This window comes from Leucoraja erinacea, chromosome 25 (assembly GCF_028641065.1).
Source record: "Leucoraja erinacea ecotype New England chromosome 25, Leri_hhj_1, whole genome shotgun sequence".
Taxonomy (NCBI): Eukaryota; Metazoa; Chordata; class Chondrichthyes; order Rajiformes; family Rajidae; genus Leucoraja; species Leucoraja erinaceus.
Window position 1 is genome coordinate 30,447,496 of NC_073401.1, and position 26,624 is coordinate 30,474,119.

Consider the following 26,624-nt stretch of genomic DNA (forward strand, 5'->3'; position numbering starts at 1 on the left):
ATTCCGAATCCCTGGTGTGGATGTCAATCCGACAAACCTGGTAAGCTGCCATCATGCCCACCTAACGAAGGGCAGCAGCTATTCTCACTGACCCGGGGAGTGGGGTTACCAACTCTGTCTGACCCATAACCAGAAAACAAGCACCAGCTCCCAACAGTCACCTGCCGATGTCAGAGCAACCAAGGACATACCTCAAGTCATACGAGATGTGCAGTGAAATGAAAAGTGGCAATGCTCGCGGACTTTGTGCAAAAAACAAACAAACAAACTACAAAACAGAATGGAACAGAATCCCATATTCACATATTACATATTTGTGGTAAAAAGAAAAAAACAGCAATTTAAAAAAGACACCACACAACAGTAAATTGGTTCAGTAAAGTTAGTCCCTGGTGAGATCGGAGTTTACAGTCCTACTGGCCTCTGGGAAGAAACTCCTTCTCATCCTCTCCGTATTCACAGCATGGCAACGGAGGCGTTTGCCTGACCGTAGCAGCTGGAACAGTCCGTTGCTGGGGCGGAAGGGGGTCGTTCATGATCTTGTTGGCCCTGAAGTTGCACCTTCTGATGTATAGTTCCTGCAGGGGGGGGCGAGTGTCACGTTTTAAAAAAAACCCAGAATATGCCGGAAACAATCAGCAGGTAAAGCAGCGAGTGTAGAAAGAGCAATTACAGGTCAAAGATACTTTGTCAGAACTGGGAAGGAGAGAAGACAAATTAGTGGCAAGCAGTGGGGAAGGAAGAATAGGCTTTCTGTGAGCTAGGCCAGGATTGCTCTAAAAACAAGGTCAACGTGTTAATAGGGGGCAATTAAGGAAAGAGAACATGGTGCCTTTGTCGGAAAAGCTATGAAATGAGGGCATTGAGAGCAAAGGATGTTCAGAATTGCCTGTCAAGCGGGTCACGCCGTGCTGATGGAGTGATAAATTGGAGTGGGGAGGGAACCCTGGAACTAGTTTTGGCGCAAAGTCTCTGGGTAGAATATTCAAAACGAGCATTCAGATCGGGAGCAATCGGACTGGGTGTCAGGCTGTTCTTTGTCAGAGGAATCCTAATTGGTTTGTCTCATCCTAACTCAGGATAACTGTACCAATCCCGTTGTCCCGTTGAGGTTATCCAACACGGCAGACCTAGAATCCTACACTACTGCACAAAGTACTCAGCAGCCCGAGTGAAAGACCTGGATAGAGTGGATGTGAAGAGGATGTTGCCACTAGTGGGAGATTCTAGGACTAGTCATAACCTCATAATTAAAGGACGCTCCTTTAGGAAGGAGATGAGGGGGGATTTCTTTAGTCAGAGTGTGGTGAATCTGTGGAATACTTTGCCACAGACGGCTGTGGAGGCCAAGTCAATCGATATTTTTAAGGCAGAGATAGATTCTTGATTATTGCAGGGTGTCAGGGGTTATGGGGAGAAGGCAGGAGAATGGGTGAGGAGGGAGAGATAGATCAGCCACGATTGAATGGTGGGGTGGAGTAGACTAGATGGGCTGAATGGCCTAATTCTCCTCCTATCTCTTATGACCAACCTGACAGATACGTTGAGATTTACCCAGTCAATCAACTCCAGGCATCGATATGTGGTGACTTTTTAAGTATTTTTTACACGGTAGAGTTGCTGCCTTACAGCGAATGCAGCGCCGGAGGCCCAAGTTCGGTCCTGACTACGGGTGCTGTCTGTACGGAGTTTGCACGTTCCCCCGTGAGTTTTCTCCGAGATATTCGGCTTACTCCCAACTCCAAAAACGAACAGGTTTGTAGGTATGTGTAAAAATAGTCTTGAGTGGGTATAGGATAGTGTTAATGTGCGGGGATCGCTGGTCGGAGCGGAACTGGTGGGCTGGACGGGCCTGTTTCTGCACTGTATCTCTAAACTAAAAAAATGAAAAATCATTAAGTTCAAATAAAGAATATGTGGATAACAGGCTTGGTTGGAAGTCCATCAATCACTGATCACTGTCAGAGCTCGGATGTACAAATTGTCCCGTGGCAAGTACTACAGGATTCCTGTCAACCTGGAAACACTGACAGAACGTATCATTGATGCTGCCAACCTTACACTGTTACATCAAATCTTCATCAAACTGACCCAGCAGCTCAGAGGCATTGTAAAATATTCAAGACGTATTCCTCCCAGTGGCCAGCTCCAACCACCACCAACAACACAGATTACCAAATTATTGATCTCATAATTATTTGCAAGATCTTCATTTGTTAAAACGATAAATTATATTGCTCAGTGCTGTTCAGCCATAACCAGAGATGGCACATAGAACGGTACAGCACAGCACGAGGCCCTTCAGCCCACAATGTTAGTGTTAAACATGATGCCAAGTTCAACTAATCTCCTCTGCCTGCACGTGATCCATATCCATCAATTTCCTGCATCTACATTTGCCTATTTAAGAATATGGAGAATCGGTATGTCAGGGAGGACTCTCTCTAACTTCTACAGGTGCACAGTAGAGAGCATGCGGACCGGTTGCATCGTGGCTTGGTTCGGCAACTTGAGCGCCCAGGAGCGGAAAAGACTACAAAAAGTAGTAACCACTGCCCAGTCCATCATCGGCTCTGACCTCCCTTCCATCAAGGGGATCTATCGCAGTTGCTGCCTCAAATAGGTTGGCAGTATCATCAAGGACCCACACCATCCTGGCCACACACTCATCTCCCCGCTGCCTTCAGGTAGAAGGTACAGGAGCCTGAAGACTGCAACGTCCAGGTTCAGGAATAGCTACTTCCCCACAGCCATCAGGCTATTAAACCCGTCTGAAGAAGGGTTTCGGCCCGAAACGTTGCCTATTTCCTTCGCTCCATAGATGCTGCTGCACCCGCTGAGTTTCTCCAGCTTTTTTGTGTACCAGGCTATTAAACTCAACTGAAACAAAACTCTGAACATTAATAACCCATTATCTGTTTATTTGCACTTTATCTGTTTATTTATTCATGTGTGTATATATTTATATAATGGTATATGGACACACTGATCTGTTCTGTATTCATGCCTACTATGTTCTGTTGTGCTGAAGCAAAGCAAGAATTTCATTGTCCTATCTGGAACACATGACAATAAACTCTATTGAATCTTATAGAATCTTATAGGATCTTATAGAAACTTACAAGAAACTTACAACATTCTTAAGGGGTTGGACAGGCTAGATGCAGGAAGATTGTTCCCAGTGTTGGGGAAGTCCAGAACAAGGGGTCACAGTTTAAGGATAAGGGGGAAGTCTTTTAGGACCGAGATGAGAAAAACATTTTTCACACAGAGAGTGGTGAATCTGTGGAATTCTCTGCCAGAGAAGGTAGTTGAGACCACAGTTCATTGGCTATATTTTAGAGGGAGTTAGATGTGGCCCTTGTGGCTAAAGGGATCAGGGGGTATGGAGAGAAGGCAGGTACGGGATACTGAGTTGGATGATCAGCCATGATCATATTGAATGGCGGTGCAGGCTCGAAGGGCCTAATGGCCTACTCCTGCACCTAATTTCTATGTTTCTATGAATCTTGAATCTACGGCATTTACCTCCATCACCTTTATAATCACGTTACCAAGGTACAGTGAAATTCTTTGTTTGCATACAGAGCAGTAAGATTATAGTCGTACAATCCCCAGTTAAGTACACAATGCATTGAAACAGCCCACCGAGCCTATGTGCAAGAGTTGCCAAGTTTTGACACCATTTCACAGTCCTATCCCTGGCAGTGCGTTGCAGGCACTCACCAGCATGTGTGTGAAAACAAATATGCCCTGCATATCTCCTTTCAACTTTGGCCCTCTCACCTTAAAGCTATATCCTCTAGTCTTTGACATTCCACGGAGAGATTGTGTTGTCAACTCTCATAATGTATGTCAGGTCTCCCCTCAGTATCCGACCCTCCAGAGAAAAACAATCTCCTTACAGTTAATACCCACCATTCCAGACAGCACTCTGGTAAACCTATTCTGCACCTTCTCCAAAGCCACAATGGTACACAATACTCCCAACGGGCCTAACCAAAGGCATATGAAGCTGCAACATGAGATATTTCTGGTCTAAGAATAATGGGTTTTCAGAACACTTGTGGAAGCGTTAGCTTTTGGAATCAATGATTTTGGGAAGCTACTGAAGAATACAAATAACTTTAAAGTGATAAGCAACAGAGGGCAGTTCAATAACATCAAGCCAGTGCTTCAAAACTGTCCAAACCATTTTGATTCACAGCTGATCTATTTTTCATGAAAGATGCCACCGATTTTCCAGCAACCTCGATTCCAAAACCTTTTGGATTATCTGTTTTGCTGGATCAACAGAGGTCACGGCCTCCGAGAGGAGTCGAAAGGAACCAGAGAGATCCACCCAGGCCCCTGAGGGGCTGAGATAACGGCTGGCAAATTCAGCCTTGGAAGTCGGCAATGGGAACGAATGCCGGCTCTGGTTGGGCCGGAGTTGCAGGGGGCAAAGTCGACCCCGCCCATCGACCGTGGAAGTCCTGATGAGGTCGACATCGACCTAGGCACCACCTTCTCAGGGGGACTTTGGGCTTTTAAATGCATTCTCGTAATTCTGTCCAGAGTAAAGGAGGTACTGTTCAATAAAGACTGGATAGACTTGGTTTATACTCTCTAGAATTTAGGAGATTGAGGGGGGATCTTATAGAAACTTACAAAATTCTTAAGGGGTTGGACAGGCTAGATGCAGGAAGATTGTTCCCGATGTTGGGGAAGTCCAGGACAAGGTGTCACAGCTTAAGGATAAGGGGGAAATCCTTTAAAACCGAGATGAGGAGAACTTTTTTCACACAGAGAGTGGTGAATCTCTGGAACTCTCTGCCACAGAGGGTAGTTGAGGCCAGTTCATTGGCTATATTTAAGAGGGAGTTAGATGTGGCCCTTGTGGCCAAGGGGATCAGAGGGTATGGAGAGAAGGCAGGTACGGGATACTGAGTTGGATGATCGGCCATGATCATATTGAATGGCGGTGCAGGCTCGAAGGGCCGAATGGCCTCTACTCCTGCACCTAATTTCTATGTTTCTATGTCTATGTTACTGGAACACCAGTTGCTAGAAAATAAATGTACTGCAGTTATTTCTTATAAAAAATGAAATGAAATGCTGAGAATCATTCTGCACAGGAGGCTATAAATCCCATTGTGTCTGACCTGACGCTATGAACGAGCCATCAGGTGATCCCATACCCACTGCTCTATCCACCGAAAAACCTATATATTTTCTTTCAAAGTCAGTTTCTAATTCTACCTTCAAATTTACGAATGAACCTGCTTCTCCGCCTCTTCTGGCAATTCTTAACGTCACTAATTCACAATGTAAATAGGTCTTTTTTTCCTCCTCATCATCTACTGCCCAGTATTCTGAAATAAATCAATCTTCTTAAAACAGCCAAATGTGTGTGCAGCAATGCAGAGAGAGTAAAGCAATGAGCTCAGATGAATAGCTCTTTCAATAGATGGAAATAAAAAAAAAAAAAAAATGCGACAAAGATTCGGCAGGTCAGGCAGCATCTGCGTAAAAGAGAAACAGATTTACAGGTGCAGCAGCTCCATAGATGCTGCCGCACCCGCTGAGTTTCTCCAGCGTTTTTGTGTACCAACAGATTTACAATTTCAGGTCAAAGATCTTTCGGCATAACTGAAAAATAAAGCTAAATAAAGTGGTTTTAAGCTGCGGACCAGGTGATGAGAGGATTGGATAAAACTAAAGGGCCTGTCCCACTTACACGACCTTTACAGGCGACAGCCGGCACCCGCCATAGGTCGCCGAAACTTTCAACATGTTGGAAATTCAGTGATGACCAGAAAGACGCTATGACTCTTTGGAGACTTCTCACACCCACATGGTCGAGATAGGTCACCCGCGACGTGTCGCCTGTATGGCCTTGAGAGGTCTTCTATGGTTGTGAGAGGTCTCCAACGAGTCGTAACGTCTTTCTGGTCGCTGCTGAATTTTCAACATGTTGAAAATGTTGACGACCCATCACGGGTGCCAGCAGTGGCCTGTAAAGGTCGTGTAAGTGGGACAGGCCCTTTAAGGGAATACAGTAACAATGATAGAGTGATCCCCGGTTACATGGGGTAATGGGGCAGGTTAGAGGGTAATTACACTATTGTATTATGTATTGCTCGTAGCAAAGGTGTGCAGTACACACTTGGTCAGGCAACATCATTGGAGAGAGAAAGATCAAAACGATATCGAGACGGATGACTTACAACATTAGAGGCCAGTTCCAATATTCCAACAGTTATCTAATAAATTGGAGATTTCAACATTGAGTCAAGATGGCTGCAATGTGGCACGGCAAAAGACAAGGTGCTGTCCGTCAAGCTTGCCTTGGATCTCATATTAACGGCCAGGAGGCCACGGAAGAACTGGTCTCCCTGTGACAAAATAAACTTCACGCGACATTTCCTCTCGTTCTGTCCTTCTGCACAGACCGGGTGAAAATGAGACTAATTCCAATGGTTTTGGCAGGCCTCGCCACATTGCAGTGGAGTGGACACCAAGGCCAGGTTGTGACACCGGGAGTCGGGCCAAGCTGCAGGGTTTCAGGCCGTTGCAATGACACTCCAGCCACCGCCATGGGTGGAAACTCGAGGAGCCAAATAAAGTTCTCCACTCTGGGGGGAAAAAAGGCAGAAATAAATAAGTCAAAATGACAATAAAACAAAATGACATCTGCCTGAGGACAAGCACCAGAGAAGGTCAAATATTGCCTTTTTTTTTAAAGAATGCTCTTTCAAAGCAGATGTCAGTTGTGATATATGGAGAATGATGATGTAACGGTTTTTTGGGAAGTGCAACCCAAACCAGATCTTGTACAAGCCAGCTCGTCTGAAGAGGGTGAGTGGGGCTGAAGAACTGTCCTTCCACAAGGTAAATATTAATATTTCTCAATGTACCTTCCTGTAATATGTATAATTGGATGAACTGCAATTGTATTTTTAATATGGAACTAATATCATCTCCATCCATTATTATTACCATGTGAAACTAATGATAAATGTATTACTGGTCAATCCTGCTTGGTACAGATGTATACATTGATACACAAGATGCCACATAGAACAGTGAGTGGCTTCACTGATTGCTCACAGAGTTTGAAGTGGTTCTCTCCAACTTGGAATTAATGCCATTGCAATTTTGGGAGAGCGCTTCTCGGAAAATGTTCTTCAGTATTTTTGTGAAGGTGCATTGTAAATCCCAGAGGTGTTACCGTGACAACGGGGCAGATTTTGAAATCAGCTCCTTCACTGAAAAGGATTTTCAAAGCAAAGGGATGTTTTTGTTTCATCCAAGAAGCAACATGAGAAAAAACTCAAGGACAGACCCTCTGCTGGGGAAAATGTTGCCAGACCTGGTGATACCAATGTCTGCAACCTTCCCTCCATTGACGAACTGTACACACTGCAAGGGCCAGGAAGTGAGTGGGCAAGATCATCTCTGACCCCTCTCACCCTGGCCACAAACTCTTTGAATCACTTACCTCTGGAAGGCAACTCCGGACTGTCAAAGCTGCCACAGCCAGACATAAAAACAGTTTTTATCCACGAGTAGTTGCTCTACTCAACAACCAAAAATCTGTAGCCTCCCTTTGATCTGGTATTTGTTGGTTCACCTGCTTGATCAATGGTGTTTTATCATGAATGTTTTATTATTATTAATTTGTACTGTTTTCTAAGTCATTCGTAACTGTCAATGTATGTCATAGTGTTACTTAGAAACATAGAAAATAGGTTCAGGAGTAGGCCATTCGGCCCTTCGAGCCTGCACCACCATTCAATATGATCATGGCTGATCACCCAACTCAGTATCCTGTACCTGCCTTCTCTCCATACCCCCTGATCCCTTTAGCCACAAGGGCCACATCTAACTCCCTCTTAAATATAGCCAATGAACTGGCCTGAACTACCCTCTGTGGCAGAGAGTTCCACAGATTCACCACTCTCTGTGTGAAAAATCTCGGTCCTAAAAGATTTCCCCCTTATCCTTAAACTGTGACCCCTTGTTCTGGACTTCCCCAACATTGGGAACAATCTTCATGCATCTAGCCTGTCCAACCCCTTAAGAATTTTCTAAGTTTCTATCAGATCCCCCCTCAATCTTGTGGGCAGAGCACCAAGGTAAATTCCTTGTATGTGAATACTTGGCCAATAAACTCACTTACGTACTTACTTACTTAGAGCTACCCCGAGCCTAGGTGTAATATATTATATTACTATTATGTCACTACATAAGGCGGGGAATCTTGTTGCAATATTCCTGTTTTGGTGACAGTTAACCAGGAGAATGGAATACACATTTTTGTTCATATTAAAGGCAGGATAATTGTGTTATGAGGCTAATGCATGGACTAGTAATTCCTCGTATTAAAGAAGTTGCCTCAGAAGGAAATATTATGTAAATGGATCTCAGGAGGAAACCACAATGAGAAACAATATGATCGAAGAAATAAGATGCTCAGTGGGAGGTGGGAAATTCTTAGTTATACATTGAGAGGATGTTTTCATGCCATCTAGGATGCAGAGCGTCAAGATGAAAGGATCAGCTTTGTAGGACAGAGATGAGGATGAATTTCTTCTCTCAAAGGTAGCAAGTCTCGTAAATTCTCCACCCCATAAAGATTAGGATATTGAACAACGAGATAGACTTTTGGATTAATAGTGAGTCACAAATTACAGGGATCAAGCACATGATTTATTCTGCAATTGTACAGGGCTCTGGTGAGACCACATCTAGAGTATTGTGTACAGTTTTGGTCTCCTAATTTGAGGAAGGACATCCTTGTGATTGAGGCAGTGCAGCGTAGGTTCACGAGATTGATCCCTGGGATGGCGGGACTGTCATATGAGGAAATATTGAAAAGACTAGGCTTGTATTCACTGGAGTTTAGAAGGATGATATGTTTCTTATAGAAACATATAAAATTATAAAAGGACTGGACAAGCTAGATGCAGGAAAAAATGTTCCCAATGTTGGGCGAGTCCAGAACCAGGGGGCCACAGTCTTAGAATAAAGGGGAGGTCATTTAAGACTGAGGTGAGAAAAAAACTTTTTCACCCAGAGAGTTGTGAATTTGTGGAATTCCCTGCCACAGAGGGCTGTGGAGGCCAAGTCACTGGATGGATTTAAGGGAGAGTAATGTCCCTGTCCCACTTAGGAAACCTGAATGGAAACCTCTGGAGACTTTGCGCCCCACCCAAGGTTTCCGTTCGGTTCCCGGAGGTTGCAGGTGGTTGCCGGAGGTTGCAGGTAGTGGAAGCAGGTAGGGAGACTGACAAAAACCTCCGGGAACCGCATGGAAACCTTGGGTGGGGCGCAAAGTCTCCAGAGGTTTCCGTTCAGGTTTCCTAAGTGGGACAGGGACTTTAGATAGAGCTCTAGGGGCTAATGGAATCAAGGGATATGGGGGAAAGGCAGGCACGGGTTATTGATTGGGGACGATCAGCCACGATCACAATGAATGGCGGTGCTGGCTCGAAGGGCTGAATGGCCTCCTCCTGCACCTATTTTCTATGTTTCTAAGTGTGTAAGATTGGAGTTGTGGCCATGATCAGTGCAGCCATGCCCCTCATTGAATGGCAGAGCTGGCTTTTATTCCTATTTATTACCTGCTTTTGCCAATAGACACCAGATGGAAGAGTATCTCACTAACCTCGGCATCCTGGTGGCCAGTCTCCTCCTGCTTTTCTTCCTGCTCCCTGTCCTCTGTAAAAACAACAGTACAGCAGCAATATTCTGGCACACAGTCCTCGAAGAGAAGCTGGCAATGCTGATGACAGGCACCAGCAGAGAGAACAGGATTCTACAGTATGTGATGCAGAATGCTGTGCAAGGTGATGCAGGGAGCGTAGTGGAGAATATGGACAAATACTGCCGGGACAAGGAGTGGGCGATGAATGTGGGCGATGAGAAAGGTAGGCTTGTTTTATATTTAAAAACATCTCAATCACGATGTAACCACAACACATTATATTAACATTTATGTTATTTGGCATAAGATAAATCTCTCCAATTACTTACAAGCTCAATATAGAATTCAATCATTTCAGGCAACTCACCATTCCTGTTGTGTGCCTGAATTGGTCATTTTTACTCTAAGTTCATTCTGAGGGAAGTAGGAGTTAGAGGGCAGACACAAAGGAGGGCAATAAAATAACTTGCCAATGCCGCTGAATGGAGCAGTCACTGGCTGTGGCTGAAGAAGAAAGATGGTGTCTGGGCTGCCACGTGACCATCTAGAGCAGTGGTACGCCCCACAGGGGGGCAATTTGATTTTTAAGGGGGGGGCAATTGAGTGCGACTGAGGTCTGGGTCCAAATTTTCGATTTTTATTTTTTTGGATTTTCCATCAGGTAAACATATGTAGTTTATGTTTCAGATGTTATTTTGAGTAAATAATTTTTTGGGGGTAAAAAAGGTCTTTATTGTGTAGTTGTTACATAATCACCGCGCCATCGCTCTCCATGCACATCGCACGAAGCGCGCGGGGTCATGGGAGAACCTTATTTATTGAAATGGATTTAGAAATGCGATTCAAAGAGCTTTTGCTAAGTTACCCTTATAATATAATATCTATTTCCTCCGTTTTCTCTCAAGGGAAAGCAAGGGGGGGCATCAGGATTTTAGAGGTGATTAGGTGGGGCATGGCCAAAAAAAGTTGGGAACCACAGATCTAGAGGCTAACCATAAGACACACACCCAGGTCAGATCACCCTGCGGTGGGCCTGCCTCGACTGAGGGTGTCTTGTGACTAAAGGCCTGAACACCCAGTGACGTTGAGGTACACAACTGAAGATGTGTCTGATTGTTAGCAAATTCACCTAGTGGTCACCCCCACGAATGTCTATTGTAGTGTAAAATCTTAGGGATTGTAACACCCAGTCCTACTAATCAATCTGATTACTTGGGCACAGCTGGTAAAGCGGCTGCTTCTCAATGCCAACGATCCAGGTTTGATGCTGACAGTGGGTGCTATCTGTGTGGAGTTTGCAGGTTTTCCCTCGGTGCTCCGGTTTCCTCCCACATCCCAAAGACTTGTGGCGTCTGTAATTGCCCCTCGTGTGCAGGGAGTTGGGATAACACAGCACAAGTGTGAACAGGTCGCACAGATGGTCAGCGTGAACACATTGGGCCAGAGGGCCGGCTCCAAGTTGTATCTTTCAGTCCAAATCTCCACATAATCCATGGACATATTGTAACTAATGGCCCTGTCCCACAGTACGAGTTCATTCCAAGAGCTCTCACGGGTTAAAAAAAAAATCGAACTCGGGGTAAGCACGGAGAATGAACGTAGCGGGTACGTCGGAGCTCGGGGACGTCTCTTAGCGGCTCGTAACGCTAACGGCAGGTACTCGGGAAGACTCGCTAACGGCAGGTAAGCACAGGAAGACTCGTGAAGATTTTTCAACATGCTGATAAATGTCCACGAGAGCCCCAAGTCCCCACGAGCGGCCATTACCGTAAATCTCCGAGTTGGAATCAGGGCAAACTCGAGGAGAGAGAGCTCTTGGAATGAACTCGTACAGTGGGACAGGGGTTTTAAAACAGTGACATTTCAATAAGAAGGAAAAGTGCTGTAAACACACACAGCAAGTCAGGCAGCATCTATGGTGCAAGATACTGAGCCAATGTTTCACGTTAGGATACTGCTCAGAGTCGGTTGCCAAAGATTTTAAAAAACTTGAATGACGGGCGAAAATGTTAGATTGTGATTCGTAGATTCCGACTGCTACGAGGATGTTCCTTTAATCCCGGGCAAAAGTGTTTCTTTATTATGTGTCAGAGTGACCTTTTTTGGTCAAAGTAGTTTTGATTTGCAGTGAGCATCAATAACCTGCCAGGTTGGTCTGGTTTCACGGATAAGATCTGTACAGGGTTCACGCCTTCAATAACAACTGTCACCCATGATTAATGAACCCACACCACAAGACAATGTACCACGGCAGATACGTGGAGCTGACTACTGTTACCATGGTAACTATCTACAGGCTGGGCTGAGGCAAAGGACTTTGCAGATTACCTGCCAAATTCAATATAAAATAAACTGATATGATCACAGAATAATTTATCCTTTGATGGCAAAATGCCGTGAGAAATTGTTTTCAAGAAAAGGGTATAAGTATTGATCAGGGGGCATTACACTAGCCCAAGTTTGTAAATAGGATTAAAATTGTCAAATTAAATGTGTTAGTGGATCGGGATTCCATTTTTTTCCCCATTTAAGTCGACGGATAGAAACAAAGAACTGCAGATGCTGGTTAATACACAAAAATAAAACACAATGTGCTGGAGTAACTCAGCAGGTCAGACAGCATCTCTGGAGAACATGGATAAGTGACTCGAATCGTCACCTATCCATGTTTTCCAGGGATGCTGCCTGACCTGCTGAGTTAAAGCCCTGTCCCACTGTACGAGTTCATTCAAGAGCTCTCCCGAGTTAAAAAAAAAATCAAACTCGTGGTAAGCACAGAGAATGAACGTAGCGGGTACATCGGAGCTCGGGGACGTCTCTTAGCGGCTCGTAACGTTAACAGCAGGTACTCGGGAAGACTCGCTAACGGCAGGTAAGCACGGGAAGACTCGTGAAGATTTTTCAACGTGATGGAAAATGTCCACGAGAGCCCCGAGTACCGAAGAGCGGCCATTACCGTAAATCTCCGAGTTCGAATCAGGGCAAACTCGGGGAGAGAGAGCTCTTGGAATGAACTCGTACAGTGGGACGGGGTTTGACTCCAGCACTTGGTGTCCTATTGGTAGTTGTTCATCTACCCAGCAAAGGCTCCTCTCGTTAGTCCACAATGGTTAGTTCTCGAGTTTCACAAGAAGGGCTAAATCCCCCGGGACACGCTCCAGTCTTGATCTCAAACCACTGGCGCTGGGGAGGATCCTGAACTGTGCACAATGAGCAGGTCTCTCTCAAAATGCTTGCTTGCGTTTACTCTCAACCTTCCAAGGCTGGGCAGCAGAGGAAAGAAAGCAGTGGAAAACCAACAATGATATTGATGCTAGAACATAAAATGGAAACAGGAATGCGAAGATCTCAGCGAATCGAACAGCATTTGTTCCAATGGAGGGTCATTGACCTGAAACATTGGTTTCTCCTTCCACTGATGCAACTCGACTGAATGAGTTCTTCCAGCATTTATTTTGGATGAGAGGGGATCTCATTGAAACATATAAGATTGTTAAGGGCTTGGACACACTAGAGGCAGGAAACATGTTCCCGATGTTGGGGGGGGGGTCCAGAACCAGGGGCCACACAGTTTAAGAATAAGGAGTAAGCCATTTAGAACGGAGACGAGGAAACACTTTTTCTCACAGAGAGTTGTGAGTCTGTGGAATTCTCTGCCTCAGAGGGCGGTGGAGGTCGGTTCTCTGGATGCTTTCAAGAGAGAGCTAGTTAGGGCTCTTAAAAATAGCGGAGTCAGGGGATATGGGGAGAAGGCAGGAACGGGGTACTGATTGTGGATGATCAGCCATGATGACATTGAATGGCGGTGCTGGTTCGAAGGGCCAAATGGCCTCTACTCCTGCACCTATTGTCTATTGTCTATTTTGGAGTTTTTGTTTAAAAAGTCACTCAAGATTCCTGCTTGGAGATGTTGTCACCAAAGGAAGGGCTGCCCCTGAAGAATTGTCGGCACAAGACACTACAGAGGCTGCAAGCAAAAACCAAAAGTGCTGGAGGAACTCTGCGGGTCAGGCAGCATCTGTGGAGGAAATGGACAGACAACATTCAAGTCGGGACTCTTCTTCAGTCTGAAGACGTGCGATCAGCACTTTGTCATCTGATCAATCGTATTGCCTTCGACAACCAAATAGTTTGTTGAAACTCATACGTGACCAAGTCAACATGACCCCAGGTGTCTGACCCCTGCTCAAGTCACAGTTTGTAGCAAAGACGATGCAAACCGGGGAGGAGAGGTACGAGAAGGTGGAGATGTTGGAATCTGGAGCAAAAATCAAACTCCTGGAAGAAATCAGCAGGTCAAGCAGCATCTGTTGGTGGTGGAAGAGTTGGGGGCAAGCAATTATCGATATTTCACTTCAAGACGGTGCATTGACATTGGGAACATTTCTAGCAGAGTAAAATTCTCACCCCGACATAGCTTCTGATGAAATCCCATTCCACACAATGTCAGTGTTTGGTTGGGTGGAGTTGCGAGAAAGATTGTGACATTTTTGGATTGCTTTCACCAAGTCTGCGGGCACAGACAACCCAACCCTCTGTGTTTCATGATGAGTAATAGTGAGCACACTTCCGAGAAAGCCATGAGCTAAACTGAAAGGATTCTCAAAACCATTCAAAATGTCACAATTGTCCACAAAGAATTGTTTCAACCCATTGGAAGAGTGAGGGTGGATTGGCGCCAGTCTGGAGTTACTGTACAATTTATTTTAAGAAACATTGTGTTCTGCTCCAATGACTCATTGACTTCTACACATCTACAAATCCAGTGAACGGTGACATAGCTAAGGCAAGTCTTAATGGCTCACAGTTTAATAGACCCAGTCCCCAGACCCTTCGGTCCACAATGTCTAGGCTGCCAAATTTCAACAAAACACATCAGCCTGCCCAAGATCTGTATACCTTAACCCCCTGCATGTTTATATTCCCTTTGATCTGGTATTTTGTTGGTTCATATGCTTGATCAATGGTGTTTTATCATTAATGTTTTATTATTATTAATGTGTAGTGTTTTCAGAGTTATTCGTAACTGTCACTGTATGTCATGTTGTTACTTGTGGGCGGAGCACCAAGGCAAATTCCTTGTATGTGAATACTTGGCCAATAAACTTACTTACTTACTTTCCTCGATGTCTCTTGAAACCACTGTGTGTTTCCATCACCTCCCCGCCAGCTATTTCCAGACACCCAGCAAAAAAAAACTTGCCCCCTGCACATCGCCATTAAGCTTTCTGACCTGACAGCTTTGGCCCTCCAGTATTTGACGTTTCCACGCTGGGAAAAAGACTGTCTCCCGTATCAATGCCTCTCTCTCCATTTTATATTCTTCTACCAGGTCTCCTCTCAGTCTCCATCACTCCAATGGAAACGTTTCCAAGTTTGCCCAACCTCTCCTTCAAACTAATACTTTATAATCCAGGCAACATTGTGGTAAACCTCTTCTGAACTTTCTCCAAAGTCTCCACCTCAATCATGTTATGGGTGACCCGATCCACAGCTTTTTGTGAAAGATAGTGTACATTTGAGGATGATGGTATGAAAATTGTGATACAAATATCGGCTTCAAACATTCTTCTTCTTGCGTGTGGCTTGCACAGCCTAAAGTTGGAGGACAACTTGTTCTATTTCATCTTATTTGATGGTGCACGCCGGGTTTAATGCATTTGTTGAAGGTTGCAATTTCCCGCCCCGCTTCAAACATTAACAAGACATCGGCTAGTTCAAGAAATGAAGTATGTTTGGAATAAGAATGGTTATGGTGACTATGAACTAGATTGTCATCGCCCTTCAACCCCCCGAGACCACACTGACCATCGATCACCCATTCACACTAGTTCTATGTTATCCCACATTCTCATCCATTACTAGAATGTTGCCTGGGTTTCAACAACTAAGTTACAGAGATAGGTTGAATAAGTTAGGTCTTTATTCTCTGGAGCGCAGAAGGTTAAGGGGGGACTTGATAGAGGTCTTTAAAATGATGAGAGGGATAGACAGAGTTGATGTGGACCAGCTTTTCCCTTTGAGAGTAGGGAAGATTCAAACAAGAGGACATGACTTCAGAATTAAGGGACAGAAGTTTAGGGGTAACATGAGGGGGAACTTCTTTACTCAGAGAGTGGTAGCGGTGTGGAATGAGCTTCCAGTGGAAGTGGTGGCGGCAGGTTCGTTGGTATCATTTAAAAATAAATTAGATAGGTATATGGATGAGAAGGGGAGGGTTATGGTATGAGTGCAGGCAGGTGGGACTAAGGGAAAAAAGTTGTTTGGCACGGACTTGTAGGGCCGAGATGGCCTGTTTCCGTGCTGTAATTGTTACTGAATTACATTGGCTCCCTGTATGTCAGAGAATTGATTTTAAAATCCTGCTGCTCACCTATAAATCACTACATGGTTTAGGACCAAAGTATATCACTGACATGCTTCCACTATATAAGCCTTCTAGACCACTAAAATCTTCTGAAACCAATCTGTTAGTGATTCCCAGAGTAAATTCCCAGAGTAAATACAAAACATGGGAATATGCAACAAATAGCTGGAATAAACTTCCTGAAGATTTAAGACTTGCCTCAACTTTGACCACTTTTAAAACAAGACTGAAAACTTTTATGTTTACTTTAGCTTTCAGCTAAATCTTAACTACATTGCACTTTTAACTTTTGCACTTTTTACAATGCATTTTTAATTTTGCTTTTCTTTTCTTTTAGTTCTATTTTATTTCATTTTATTATTTCATTTTATTGTACGACATGTTTTTATGTGAAGCACTTTGAGTCTGCCTCGTGTATGATATGTGCTATATAAATAAAGTTGCCTTGCCTTGTCTTGCCTTGCCTTATATGGCTATATGGTATTCCATACACATCACGCAGGTTGTTGGGATGTTGCAGGAAACCCATGTGGTCACAGGAAGAAGGTGCAAACTCCACACAGACAGCAACTGAGGTCAGGATTGAACCCGGGTCTCTGACGGCGTGAGGTGGTGGCTCCACCAGCCGTGCCGCTGCGCTTTTCTCTGCTGTAACTGCTGTGCTTCTCTTGGCAGGTGCAATTTTGGACAGGGTGTTGGAGGAGGCCAATCCTTTGACGGTGCTGGAGCTGGGCACATACTGCGGTTACTCAGCTCTCCGCATGGTCCGCGTGCTTCAACCTGGCGCTCGTCTGATGACGGTGGAGTTGAATCCCACCCACGCAGACATTGCCAGGCAGATCTTCCACTTTGCCGGAGTTGGGGGGAAGGTAAAGCTTACGGAGAGTACAAGCAATTCAGCCCTTCATTAAAAAATAACCGAGTCATTTACTGTTCAGTCAGGTCAAGTCACTTTTATTTCTATAGCACATTTAAAAAACAACTCTCGTTGGCCAAAGTGCTTTACATTGCTGGAGGTACTAACGTTATACAACAGTGGTTCATAGATTAAGTACATACATAAATACACACATATAGCCCTCCCTCAGAGGACGTCAAGAAAGGCTTGAGAGTAAAGATGAGTTTTAAGTCTCGACTTAAAGGAGTCGATGGAGGGGGCAGTTCTGATGGGAAGAGGGAAGCTGTTCCACAGTCTAGGAGCTGCAACCGCAAAGGCACGGTCACCCCAGAGCTTATGCCTAGATGTTCAGTAGCCCCAAGTTGGCCGATCTGTTGACCAGTTTCAATGCAAAGGTATTTAAATTTGATATTTCTGGATCGGAGAGGTAAATATATTTTCATAAAGTCTTTCATGATCTTATGCCAAAGTACTTCTAAGCCAATGGCTTCCAGCAGTGGGTGGCCACAGTGTAATAGATGGCTATTACTGGGCCTCACATCCAAATGTTCGCAGGATTAAGCCAAGGTGAGGCGCAACTCGTTCTGTGTGGTCCTTTCTTGCCTGAAACTGGGTTTGTTATTAATCAAAGTGAATGGGTGAAAACTGTTGGGACGAGTCGCTTCACTTGCAATATTCCCGCGTGGAACACAACGTCACTGGACTCCACTTGGTTTGCAATGTGAAGAGAAAGAAAGGCACGGGGCAATAGTCGCAGGCTCGGTTGTTGAAAAGATGTTTCAATTCACGGGCGCACCATTTAACATCAATTAACCAGACGTTCTTAATGGGTTGGACAGGCTAGATGCAGGAAGATTGTTCCCGATGTTGGGGAAGTCCAGGACAAGGGGTCACACAGTTTAAGGATAAGGGGGAAATTTTTTAGGACCGAGATGAGAAAATTATTTTTCACACAGAGAGTGGTGAATCTGTGGAATTCTCTGCCACAGAAGGTAGTTGAGGCCACACAGTTCATTGGCTATATTGAAGAGGGAGTTAGATGTGGCCCTTGTGGCTAAAGGGGTCAGGGGGTATGGAGAGAAGGCAGGTACAGGATACTGAGTTGGATGATCAGCCATGATCATATTGAATGGCGAATGGTGCAGGCTCGAAGGGCCGAATGGCCTACTCCTGCACCTATTTTCCATGTTTCTATGTTTCACCAGAATGCTGCCTGGAATAAATGGTATTAGCTATAAGGAGAGTTTGATCCGACTCGGATTGTTTTCTCCAGGAGGCCAGAGGTTGAGAGAAGACTTGATCCAAGTATCTAAAATTATAAGAGGTGTAGATCGGGGCGACGGAGCCTGCTTCCCCCTGGGTGGAAATATCCCCCCCCCCTCTCCCTCTCCCCCCGAAGGCTAGTGGATGGTAGTGGAGGCAGAAATGACAATGGTATTTAAGAGGCTTTGAGATAAGGACATGGACATGCAGGGAATGGAAGGATACGGCTCACATGCAGGCGAAAATGATTAGTTCAACTCGGTATCGACATTATGGGCCGAAGGGCCTGTTCCCGTGCTGTACTGTTCTGTGCTCACACAGAGCAAAGCACAGTCTCTGCTGACAGGTGAAGCTTGACAATGAAGTGGTATTTCAGTGGCAGGCCGTACAGTGGAAGCCAGGACACAAACCTTTCCTGCAGCCCACATTCTAATATACTCTTTGTCTTTGTTGGAATCTTCTCGCCCTCTCTCTGTTTATTACCTCTTGCTGCATTGCTTGTAGGTGAAAATTCTGGAAGGTGCCTCTGAAGACATTATTCCTCTATTGAAGAAGCAGCACAAAGTGGACACGGTGGATTTTGTATTCCTCGATCACTGGAAGGACCGTTATCGGCCTGATACCCAACTCCTGGAGGTAAGATGGTGGTGGGCGCTCGTGGGAAACTGTGAATGGAGGCCATTCAGCCCGTCTTCCCAATGCCAAGGAAAAGCAGTAATTGGGGAAAGACCCACATCCTGCCACAAGTGGGTTCCTCATCGCCGTGTCTGAGACCCACTGGTGTCCCTACTAGAACAGTGGGTGGTGGGAGAGTTGCTGCCTTACAGCGCCAGAGCCCCTGGTTCAATCCTGGCTACGGGCGCTGTCTGTACGGAGTTTGTACATTCTCCCTGTGACCTGCGTGGGTTTTTTTCCGGGATCTCCGGCTTCCCCCCACACTCCAGACGTACAGGTTTGTAGGTTAATTGGCTTGGTATAATTGTAAATTTTCCCGGGTTGAATAAGTTAGGTCTTTATTCTCTGGAGCGCAGAAGGTTAAGGGGGGACTTGATAGAGGTCTTTAAAATGATGAGAGGGATAGACAGAGTTGATGTGGACAAGCTTTTCCCTTTGAGAATAGGGAAGATTCAAACAAGAGGACATGACTTCAGAATTAAGGGACAGAAGTTTAGGGGTAATATGAGGGGGAACTTCTTTACTCAGAGAGTGGTAGCGGTGTGGAATGAGCTTCCAGTGGAAGTGGTGTCGGCAGGTTCATTGGTATCATTTAAAAATAAATTGGATAGGCTTATGGATGAGAAGGGAATGGAGGGTTATGGTATGAGTGCAGGCAGGTGGGACTAAGGGAAAAAAGTTGTTCGGCACGGACTTGTGGGGCCGAGATGGCCTGTTTCCGTGCTGTAATTGTTATATGGTTTGTTATATGGTGTGTGTAGGATAAGTTAGTGTGGGGGGGTCGCTGATCGGCACGAACACGGTTTGTCCAAAGGGCCTGTTTCTGCGCTGAATCCCAAACACAACAGAGAAAATCGCTGTTTGTACAATGATAACAAATACATTTGTTTCCACAAATAATGACAGCCAGTTACATCCTTAATCCACCTGAGAGAAGCTTCTCACAACTCGGGAATGAGTTTCCTCTTTTCTAAATCACGAGTTTATCAAACCTGCCTTGCTTGTAACATCTTTCATTAAAGGGAATTTACAAGGGAAGTCCATTGATAACACCTCTGGCCACAACAAGACTAAGAAACCGAAAGGAAATAAAAAAAGTCACTATTATCGTGTGTTCAGCTTAAACAAAGATCTCACCTGCCTGGCACCGACTTAATCGAAAGAGACTAGTGTTCTATTGTTTTTTCCTCCAATCAACCAGTTACAATTGGATTTCATCAAGTGAGAGGACATGGCTTTCCCCACAAATTAACACACGGAAATTGTGAAATATCCAATATCCTCATCCTTGCTCAATAGAATCTTATTCAGCTTTAACAGTCCTGGGTAGACAAAAACGCTGGAGAAACTCAGCGGGTGAGGCAGCATCTATGGAGTGAAAGAAATAGGCAAAGTTTCGGGTCGAAACCCTTCTACAGACAAAGTCCTGTTGGTATAAAACACACTTCCCTCAGGAGGTGGATTCAGTTTTATGAAGTGTCCCAACATTACATGATGTCTTCCAAAGCAGACCGTTGATACAATTGGAACAAGACAGGGACATGTAGTTGTCAGGCATCTTATTTCCTTCACACTGAAATCTTTGCCCTGTCCAGTGTCCATTACCTCAGATGTACACCGAATGTAAGGGAGAGCTGCCAACTCCTATCCTCCACAAAACCCCCTGCTTCTCAACACTGACCCAGTTTCAGCTCCGATTTGTCCCTCTTTGTCTTTGAGGAGGTCTCAAAGTGGTAACGGCCCAGGCTCAGTGATGAACAGCGAGGCTCGTGCTGCCTTAGTGGAGATATCGTTTAGCACAAATTCCCCTGGAAAATCCACCTCTCCTATTCCACATCAGTGATTGGAACAGAAGTTCCTGGCCAGCAGATAGATAGAGGATCATGTGAGGTGGGTGGAAGGAGACAAGGTCTGGAGCAGCGAGGTTGGGTCCATATGTGATGCACAAGTCCATTTGAGTTGCATCGTGTATACAGATAAACAGCAGTAGACAACAGGCGCAGGAGTAGGCCATTCACCCATTCGAGCCAGCACCGCCATTCAATGTGATCATGGCTGATCATCCCCAATCAGTACCTCGTTCCTGCCTTCTCCCCATAACCCCAGACTCCGCTATTTTTAAGAGCCCTATCTAGCTCTCTCGTGAAAGCATCCAGAGAACCGACCTCCACCAGCCTCTGAGGCAGAGAATTCCACAGACTCACCCCTCTCTGTGAGAAAAAGTGTTTCCTCGTCTCCGTTCTAAATGGCTTACTCCTTATTCTTAAACTGTGGCCCCTGGTTCTGGACTCCCCCAACATCGGGAACTTGTTTCCTGCCTCCAGTGTGTCCAAGCCCTTAACAATCTTATATGTTTCAATGAGATACCCTCTCATCCTTCTAAACTCCAGAGTGTACAAGCCCAGCTGCTCCATTCTCTCAACATATGACAGTCCCGCCATCCTGGGAATTAACCTTGTAAATCTACGCTGCACTCCCTCAATAGCAAGAATGTCCTTCCTCAAATTAGGGGACCAAAACTGCACACAATACTCCAGGTGGGGTCTCACTAGGGCTCTGTACAACTGCAGAAGGACCTCTTTGCTCCTATATTCGATTCCTCTTGTTATAAAGGCCAACATGTCATTCGCTTTCTTCACCACCTGCTGTACCTGCATGCTTACTTTCATAGACAGATGAACAAGGACCCCCAGATCCCGTTGTACTTCCCCTTTTCCCAATGACACCATTTAGATAGCAGACTCACAATGAAGGATTTCACTGAAGCCGAGGCATTTAGAAACGAGGGAAGATCGCTGAACTGGAATGATCTACAATACTCAGTGGAAAAAATAGAACCTGTTAGGGCATAAATATTTCAAAACGCAAAACGCAGACAATGCTGATCCTCACCTACAAAGCCCTCCACCATCTGCCCCCCCCCCCCTCTCACTGACCTCCTCTCCCCCTACCAACCCTCACGGTCCCTCAGATCCACATCAGCCGGTCTCCTCTCCATCCACAAGTCCAACCTCCGCAGTTTTGGGGACAGAGCCTTCTCCAGGGCAGCTCCCAGGCTCTGGAACTCCCTCCCCCAACTGATCCGCAATTCCGTGTCCCTCACCATCTTCCAGTCCCGCCTCAAGACCCATCTCTTCACCTCTGCCTATCCTTAGCCCCACGTCCCCCTCCCTTTTCATCTGTGCATTAATTGCCTCATACTGTGTTTTGTATTGAATTCTGTCTTTACTTTGTGTACTAGTCATGTCTCTACTATTTATTTCATTCCCCTTACATGTTTTTCCTCTACCTGCTAAATTTTTGTAAGGTGCCCTTGAGACTCTTGAAAGGCGCCCATAAATAAAATGTATTATTATTATTATTTAGTGAAGTGCAGGGCGGTGAGACCCGTAGCTCTGACAGCTGTGGTCAAATACCTGGAGCTGTTTTGAGCTGTAAACTTCTGCTGTAATATCTAATACAGTTCCTGCTTAGGGAATTCAGTATTATTTTACAGTAATATACAATTGGTTATCTTAAAAAATAATCCAGTGCCTTTTATTGCTCGAGACTTTAAAAAAACAAACAAATAAAACAGACAACAGACATGAGAAAACAGTGGAAATGAGATACAGAGTGAGTGAGTGTAACTGAGGCCAGAGTTGTGACTGTTGGGGTACAGGGAAAGGTGAAGAGAGAGGAAGAGGCGGAGGAAAAGTGAGGGGGAGCAGAAAGGAGCAGATGGAACGGACGAGAAAAAGAGATTTGGATTTATCAATAAGTTGGGGCCTCAGCCTTTCAAAACCAATTTGTGGCCTTGATGTAGAACTAGAGGCAGTCAGTTTGCACAACCCAGACTGTCAGAAACTTCAGTGTGCAAAGCACCAGAGTGTGTGGTAATCGGCTTGAAGGAGAAATAAATACTAGCCGAGGCAAACCCACTACAATTAGATGGTTCGCCTACACATCAAAGCCAAACTACGTGGGCCAGGTTTCAGAGTGTGCGTGGAATTTAAAACCATTAAAGAATGAATGTGATCCAGGGAGGATGAGGGAAGTTGGGATAAAGTTCCATCATATCGTATGATGCCAAGTTAAATGCACATAATCCATCACCCTCCATTCTCTGCATACCCATGTCCTCATCTAAAAGCCTCTATAATGCCACTACCGTATCTGTCGCTACCAGCACCCCTTGTAGCATGTTCCAGGCACACATCACTCCTTTGTGTTAAAAAAACAACTTGCCCTGCACATCCCCTTTAAACGTTGGCCCTCTCATCTTTACACTCTGCCCTCTCGTCTTTGACATTTCCACATTTGACAGGGAAAATGGTTCTGAATGTATTGTATTGTATATCTTTATTGTCATTTCCTGAGTATTCACATACCCAGAGGAAACAAAAAAACATTGCTCAACCAGTGTCCATTCAGTGTGCATTAAAAATAAATAGAAATAAAAATACATATATCATGAACAAATTAAACACTCTACTCTCTACTAAACATTCAACAGGCGTTCCGATCGGCAGCGGCACGACAGTGGCTCTGCTGCAGTGTGTCCAGGTTGGTGGTTGGTGCGCGATACTTTGGCAGGGGGCAAAGTCCGTTTATCAGTCTTATAGCCTGCGGGAAGAAGCTGAGGAGCATCCTGCTGGTTTTGCAGCTAATGCTCCTGTACCTCTTCCCAGATGGCAGGATGGAGAATATGTGATGCGATGGGTGGTAGGGGTCTTTGATGATGGAGATGGCTACACTATCTATGCCTTACATAGTTCTATGGGGCCTCTCCTCAACAGAAGATACTCCAGAACAAAAACAATCCACGTTTGTCTAACCTCTCCCGATAGTGACCGGTGGCCGGTGGGCGGCACGACTCACGTTGCAGCTGCCTCTGCAGTCTCTCTGTCTTTTTATTATTTTTTGTCTTGTTTCAATGTAGTTTTTATATTTTTTTGACGGGGTATGTGTGTGTGTGTGTGTGTGTGTGTGTGTGAAGACTTTTAAAATCTTTCCCCTGCACGGAGAACCAGACCTTTTCCTTGTCGGGTCTCCGTTGTCGTTGGGGCTGAGCAAGGTGGAGTGGCCTCCAGCAGGAACGACCAGTCGCGGAGCTGCGGACCTACTCACCATCGTAGAGCTGGCCGAGTTTGGAGCGGGAGGAGCGGTGGTGGCGCGCTGCTGCGACTGGACCCCAGGAGATTCGGAGGCTCCAACCGCAGGCCTGGTGGACGGTGACACTGGGAGCCCGCGGGTCCCTGCTGGGAGACCGCTTTACGGGGCTTCCGCAACGGCGACTTCTCCCGCCCGAGTTGCGCGGTTGAAGATGACCTGGAGCGGGGGCCTTACATCACCGCCCCGCGCGGCTTGGAATGGCTGCGAGACTTTGCTAGCGCACGCCGGGGGCTCCAACAACAAGACCCGGAGCGTGGCCTTGCACCACCCGGCGCGGCGCTAATGGCCGCGGGACAATTGCCATCGCCCGCCGGGGGCTTTGACTTTGACTCTGACATCGGGAGGGGAATTGGGGAGAGATAAGTCTTTGCCTTCCATCACAGCGAGGAGGAGATGCGCTGGGATGGATGTCTGTGTAAATTGTGTTGTGTCTTGGGTCTTTTTATTGTGTGTATGACTGCAGAAACAACATTTCATTTGAGCCTCAATGAGGTTCAAATGACAAATAAAATTGTATTGTATTGTGTTGTATTGTATAACCTCTAGTCCAGGCAGCATTCTGCTGGACCTGTCCTGCACTCTGTCCATTTGCTGACTGTCCTTTCCCGTTGATACAGGAATGCGGGCTGTTGAGAACGGGCTCTGTACTCCTTGCTGACAACGTGATCTCACCAGGAGCTCCAGAGTTCCTGCAGTACGTGCGGAACAATCCTCGGTATGTGTGCACACACTACGCGTCTCACCTGGAGTACACCAAGATAAAAGATGGAATGGAAAAGGCCATCTATAAAGGGCCAGTGTGTGTAAAAATCCCAGAAAGATAAAATCAGAAGGCAGAGATCCTAAAAATGCTCATCATGTGGATGTTGAAAGTGTTGTCAAACCATCTCTTGTGTAACATGTGTACAGTTGTTGGCTGCAGCTCCTCACTACATTTAGAACACCTAGTGTTTGTCATGAAATAATAAACCTCAGACCCAATTGTTGGAACTTGTTTAGTTTCTTTTTGAACCTCATACTTCACCTGTTCTTCACCAGTAGCAATGTTGAATCAGCAGATGTTTCCCCCCCCTGCATTTCTGCAGAAGCCTCCTGGTCAGAGCGGGTGAGGGGGGTAAAGATTTCACATAATTGGACTCGAGTTAGTTCAGATTGGGTCTGGTTTTTGATCCTTTACACAAACAGATCCCCCCTGAGTCTTTGCTAACTGTCATAGCCTGGAATTCCTGGCCGTGATCATGTTACTATTGAACTTGACATGAATGGTCTTGGAGAAGAGTCCAGGCTGTGCGTTGCCAAACAAGCATTTCAATCCGAGCCAAGCCTTTCATCTTTATCCTCGTTAGATAAGAGCCTTTTGTTGCATGTCTCCAGTGGATCGTTAGTTGAAAGCGCCATCTGTTGCAGCTACAAGCCGCACAGCTCAAGCTTAAGTTTGCATTCCAACCAGGGCAGAGTTCACCGAATGTGGCAAGGGGAGCAGTTGTGATAATTAACCTCAGAGCGAGGTTTGGGGGGAAAATGGCAATACAAATCATGACATCACATAGCACCTTCGATAAGAGTAAGATATGGCAATGGATCAATGTAAACGGAAAAATCAAAAGTTAAAAAATTAAGAATTTCTGGAACAAACGAGGTTCTGCTGGTCATAAAACGTGGCAAAGAATGCCTTCCGGCACAAATTCATTTCACCTATTAGATTTATTATGTGTACCCGAGGTACATCGAAAAGCTTTGCTTTGTATGCCATCGAATTAAATCAGAAACCACTATATATGAATACAATTAAGCCAAACTCACGTGTAACAGGTAGAGCAAAGGGAAAAGGTGCAGCTTACAGTTCTCAGCATTACAGTGCAACACTTCCAGAGACAAAGTCCAGGGTTGAGGTAGGTTGAAGAATCAGGACTGCACCCTATCTTATGGAAGGACCGTTCAGAAGCCTAACAGAAGGGGTGAAGCTTTTCCCGAGGCCTGTAGTGCACCAGGGACAGAGTCTCACCTGTCATATGCCCAAAGAAAATAGCTGTTAAGAAAAGTAAAGAAAAATAATAATAAAATAAATGTAAAGGTTTTTCCACTGATCTGTTACAAATGTTATTTATATATGAATCCAATCATCATCTTTTATAGTCAAAATCGCCAAATTTGCGCAGCTCCACTGCAAATACAGGGAGAGATGAGAGATGAGGCAGCAACGAGCTGAACCTCCCCTCTGATTGCGTAACCCCTCAGAAACTGCATGGAGCGCGGGCAATAAGCGTGTGCCTGTTGCTATCTCTCTGTACGTCACCAATGTAATGTTTGTAGATCCCTTTATTACATGTCCTCATCTTCCATAGTCCAGGTAACGCATTTCATATAAATAGATTACATTTGTGCTCACTGGTCTCATCATAAAACTGCAATGAAAAAGCACCAGGGGAGGCAGCGATCACATCTGCCTCACAAGGAGGACGTGTCTTGAGCCCAGTGGAGGGAGAGCGAGCGTCAATCTCGTAGGCTCACCCCTCCACGTTAGCGAGCTTCAGCAGCGGCGGCGCAGAACTGGATTCCACCGCAGGCGGCATTGA

At 45.4% G+C, this 26,624-nt stretch overlaps 1 protein-coding gene across 1 annotated transcript; it reads left to right on the top strand.

Moving 5' to 3' along the window:
* The first annotated feature begins 9,392 nt into the window (after nucleotides 1–9,392).
* LOC129709229 (catechol O-methyltransferase-like) lies at nucleotides 9,393–26,038 on the top strand. Its single transcript, XM_055655452.1, has 4 exons — nucleotides 9,393–9,914; nucleotides 16,734–16,927; nucleotides 18,724–18,855; nucleotides 24,666–26,038. The coding sequence occupies exons 1-4, from the start codon at nucleotides 9,632–9,634 to the stop codon at nucleotides 24,870–24,872; spliced, it is 816 nt and encodes a 271-aa protein (XP_055511427.1). The 5' UTR covers nucleotides 9,393–9,631; the 3' UTR covers nucleotides 24,873–26,038.
* The last annotated feature ends 586 nt before the right edge of the window (nucleotides 26,039–26,624 follow it).

Coding starts and splice junctions, on each gene's coding strand:
- LOC129709229 (XM_055655452.1), top strand. CDS start 9,632: ATGGAAGAGTATCTCACTAACCTCGGCATCCTGGTGGCCAGTCTCCTC. Junction 16,928..18,723: donor TTGCCGGAGTTGGGGGGAAG/GTAAAGCTTACG, acceptor CATTGCTTGTAG/GTGAAAATTCTGGAAGGTGC. Junction 18,856..24,665: donor CTGATACCCAACTCCTGGAG/GTAAGATGGTGG, acceptor CCGTTGATACAG/GAATGCGGGCTGTTGAGAAC.